The sequence below is a fragment of the Citrus sinensis genome, chromosome 1 (genome assembly GCF_022201045.2).
Source record: "Citrus sinensis cultivar Valencia sweet orange chromosome 1, DVS_A1.0, whole genome shotgun sequence".
Taxonomy (NCBI): domain Eukaryota; kingdom Viridiplantae; phylum Streptophyta; class Magnoliopsida; order Sapindales; family Rutaceae; genus Citrus; species Citrus sinensis.
Window position 1 is genome coordinate 19,704,303 of NC_068556.1, and position 4,436 is coordinate 19,708,738.

The 4,436-nt window shown below is 40.0% G+C and overlaps 1 protein-coding gene across 1 annotated transcript; it reads left to right on the forward strand.

Moving 5' to 3' along the window:
• Window positions 1-253: 253 nt before the first annotated feature.
• LOC107177922 (protein FAR1-RELATED SEQUENCE 5-like) lies at window positions 254-3,300 on the forward strand. Its single transcript, XM_052444197.1, has 3 exons — window positions 254-2,346; window positions 2,436-2,635; window positions 2,873-3,300. Exons 1-3 carry the CDS (start codon window positions 254-256, stop codon window positions 3,298-3,300), a joined length of 2,721 nt encoding a protein of 906 aa, XP_052300157.1.
• The last annotated feature ends 1,136 nt before the right edge of the window (window positions 3,301-4,436 follow it).

Sequence of the window (4,436 nt, forward strand, 5' to 3'; positions counted from 1 at the left end):
GCCTGCATAGCTACTACAGGTGCAAATTTCAGCCATTGCAAAATCTCAGTGTTGTTTCTCAAGTAAGTGTTTATGACTTAAATATTTTTTTTATCTCAATTTTATTTTTATTTTTTAATATATGAATTACATTAAACTGATGTTGGATGAATGTGGATTGATTTTTACAAATATACCCATTGTCATTGTATTTTGATCACTGTATTTTATTTGTTTTGTTAAATTTCGTGCTATTACCTTTCAAGATTTACAGATGAGTAAATCCTCTGATAATCTTAAGTTACCTTGGACCAATGTACTTGGAGCTCAGTTTGATTCAGTAGAAGATGCAGATGCATGGTACATGAACTATTCAAGATTGGTTGGTTTTAGTGTTAGAAAAAATGAGCTTCGTCGTTCCAAGTCTGGACAAACTACGATCCGTCGGTGGGTTTGTAATTTGGAAGGATATAGGGCTGAAAAATATTTGGCAAATGATAATAGAGTGCGGGAACCAAGACCAATAACGCGTACGGGTTGTAAAGCATCATTTCGAGTGAATTACGACAATTCTAGTGGCAAGTTTACTGTGACAGAATTTAAAACTGAGCACAATCATCCGTTGACTTCTCCGAATGAAGTACATCTCCTTCGTTCACATCGACATGTTAGTGAAGGAGATCTTGCTCAAGCTAAGGCATTGAGGCATGTTGGCGTGAAGACATGCCAAGTTGTGGATTACATGGGTGATCAAGTTGGGGGTTCACATAATCTCAGGTTCAAGCGTAAGGATTTGCAAAATAGATTAGATGCAGATAGAAGTGCTGAAATTGGTGATACTGATTCCGTGGCAACTATAGCATATTTCACGGCAAAATCTGATAATGATCCTGGTCTATATCATGAGTACACATTAGATGATGAAAATAGGTTAAGAAACTTGTTTTGGACCGACTACATGGCACGGTATGATTATGAATGCTTCGGTGATGTTTTGGCGTTTGATGCGACATACAAAACTAATGCATATCAGAAACCACTTGTGACCCTTGTTGGCACTAACCATCATCGTAGGACTACAGTTTTTGGATTTGGCCTATTGGGCGATGAGACCGTTGAATCATACACATGGTTACTCCAAACTTTTTTGTCTGCTATGGGTAATCGAAAGCCGAAGTCCGTGATTACTGATGGCGATAAAGCAATGGCAAAGGCTATTAAGACAGTTTTTTTTGGAGCTACTCACCGTCTTTGTTGCTGGCATTTAGAGAGAAATGCACAAGCAAATATTAAAAACGAAGACTTCACTCGTAAATTTCGTGATCTTATGTTGACAGGCATGAGTGCAGGTGAATTTGACCAGCGGTGGTTTGCTTTAGTTGATGAGTTTAAGCTACACGAACATGGTTGGGTTAAACAAATGTATGCAAAGCGACATAAATGGGCCGAAGCTTTTCTTAAAGGAACATTTTTTGCTGGTATGCGAAGCACTCAACGGTGTGAAAGTATTCATTGTTATCTCAATCGTTTTCTACAGTACAGGTTAAAATTATATGAATTTGTGCTACAAATTGATCGCGCACTCCGCAACATTCGAACCACCGAAGTTCAAGATGAGTTTAAAACAAAATTTAGTACTCCTGTGTTGACCACACACTTACGCAGCCTAGAAAAGCATGCTACAAATGTTTTCCCAATTAGCGTATTTCATTGGATTAGGGAAGAAATTCGTCAAGAAGCCACTTTGATTCAGTTTGAAGCCTTGAACTGCACTGATACTAACTACTACACGCTGACACAATTTGGGAACGTAGACATAAAGTGGACAGTGGTATATAATAAACCCACTAACAAAATCGATTGCTCTTGTCAAATGATGGATTCTGCTGGAATCCCATGTCGACACATGTTTCATGTCATGAAAGTGGAACAATTTAGAAACATCCCTGATAATATGATTCTTCATCGGTGGACAAAAAAGGCGAAGGATTATACATCGTGCAACTTAGCCCGATCACAAGTTGATAGTGAGATTTCCGATGTTGCTAGATTCAGTTCTTTGAGCACCGCAACTAACAAAATGTGTTTCTATGCGGCAAAAAACGAGCACTCATATAAAGAAGCTTTAGCTGCGATCAATCAATTGACATCAAAATTTCAAGAACTGTTTGGAGGACAGAGAACTTGCCATCAAAGTTCTGTATACGGTCCACAAACAAAATCCACGGTACTAGATCCAGTTGTGGTCAGGACAAAAGGTGGTGCGACAAGATTAAAAAAATCCCCTTCAAACAACAGGAAGTGTAGCGTTTGTACACAGCCTGGCCATACAGCAAGAAGATGTCCTATTGCCAGTAATAGCGCGAGGTATTTAATATGTTTTTATGTTTGTCTTTGACTGTTTGATCCATTTATGGTCTCAATATTAAGTGTTATTCACGATTGATTATTTGCAGGAGTAGCGAAGCCAATGCTGCTAACAACGACAGTTGGGGTACATCTATATTAGCTCGCTCGAGTGAACATTTTTCATTCTACAACAGTGAAGCCTCATATGAAATAGAAACTCAAAATGAATGTGGGAGTAGTTCTCAACCGTGCTCTGAATCCACAGATCACTTGTGGAATAATTCATCAATGCCACCATCGATGGGAAGTAATACCTTCACATTTCTTCCATATCCCACCATGCACTCTGATATGTGGCCTGGAGACAATTCTTTTCACTAATTGGAAAGCATGTAATGTATCTAATTGAAGCTTTTCACTATTCGAAAGACATGTATTTAATTGAAGTTTTTTTGAACCATGTATTTAATTGTAATGGCAAAATATTTTCCAAAGATAAATCGGTATACCGCTTGTAATCACATGTTTGCTGTTTATCGTATAGATTTATCAAACCGGATAGCCAGTATCGAGCAAGAGAGCTACGGAACGAAACCGGCTAGTCGGTTGGTGCGAACCGGCAAGCCGAATTCGTGCAAGAGAGCTCTGGAACGAATCCGGCTAGCCGGTTGGAGAGAGCCGGCAGGGCGGATTCGTGCTAGAGCTCTCTGGCACGAATCCGGCCTGCCGGTTTCGGACAACCGGCATGCCGGTTCGTGCCAGAGCAGAAAGATTAAAATCACGAAACCGGCTTGCCGGTTGGCCGAAACCGGCAAGCTGGATTCGTTCCAGAGGCCTCTGGCACGAATCCGGCTTGCCGGTTGTGGCCAACCCGCAAGCCGATTTCGTGAATTTTATCTCTCTACTCTGGCACGAAATCGGCATGCCGGTTGTCCAAAACCGGCAGGCCGGATTCGTGCCAGAGTGCTCTAGCACGAATCCGCCCTGCCGGCTCGCTCCAACCGGCTAGCCGGAATCGTTCCAGAGCTCTCTGGAACCAATCCGGCCTGCCGGTTTCGTGAATTTTTGAAATACAAGTAAGCAACCCAAGAGGGGGGGTGAATTGGGATTCTAAAAAATTGTTCAATATTAAAGAAAATCTTAATGCAATTATAACTCAAATTCAAAGCAATAACAATTAAGATGATCACAATATAAAATGATAAGGGAAGAGAGATTCAAACTGTCGGACAGAAAACGGTTCGCCGTTAACCTTAAACGGTTAACCGTTTCGGTTGTCAAAGTTACCGTTGGGCCAGATTTTAAAATAAACGGTTTGCCGTTTACGATTGCCCTTTCGCCGTTAACTTCCAGAGACCTGCAAGATGAGCATTTGTTATCCGCTTATACTAAACGGTTAAGGACTTGCATGAAGTAACGTTTCTGGATGTTATCGGGTAACCGTTTGAAATAAAAGGTTAGCCGTTTGTCTCCAGTAACCTGCAAAATGAACATCAGTTAATCCGTTTTCATTTAGCGGTTAAGGGATTGTATAAAGTGGCTTCTCTGGGTATTATCGGTTGACCGTTTAAAAATAAACGGTTTGCCGTTTGGCTCCAGTAACCTGCACAACAATTTAGCCTTATCAGTTTTCGTTTAATCAATGCCAGAGGAGGACAACCTTCAATTCTGGAAGTTATCGGTTAACCGTTAAAAAAATAAACGGTTCACCGTTAGTTTCCAGTAGCCTTCCCATCTTGGGTGTTTTCCGTTAAGCGTAAACGGTTAGAGCTTAGGCAATATGTTGCTCTCTGGTAATAATCGGTTAACCGTTTAAAATAAAACGGTTTACCGTTAACTTCCAGTAACCTCACCATCTATTGTATTTTCCGTTTTTCATAAACGGTTAGAGGTTTAGGAAAAGTGTTACTCTCTGCCTTTAATCGGTTAACCGTTTAAAATAAACGGTTCACCGTTAATGACCAGAATTGCAATCTTAAACAAGTTTTTGCAGAGAATTTCTTTCTAATTTGAAAATCCATCTTTTATGAAGAAATAAGGCAATGATTAAAAAGGGTTTTCGTTTATAAAGAAATAGCTCCAATATTTTTGTCAAAAACCATATAAAA

Bases quoted from the DNA above. Each gene is read 5' to 3' on its own strand.
- LOC107177922 (XM_052444197.1), top strand. From the start codon at position 254: ATGAGTAAATCCTCTGATAATCTTAAGTTACCTTGGACCAATGTACTT. The intron at 2,347-2,435 runs GTATTTAATATG...GATTATTTGCAG, and splicing joins ATTGCCAGTAATAGCGCGAG to GAGTAGCGAAGCCAATGCTG. The intron at 2,636-2,872 runs GTAATACCTTCA...TTTATCGTATAG, and splicing joins AATGCCACCATCGATGGGAA to ATTTATCAAACCGGATAGCC.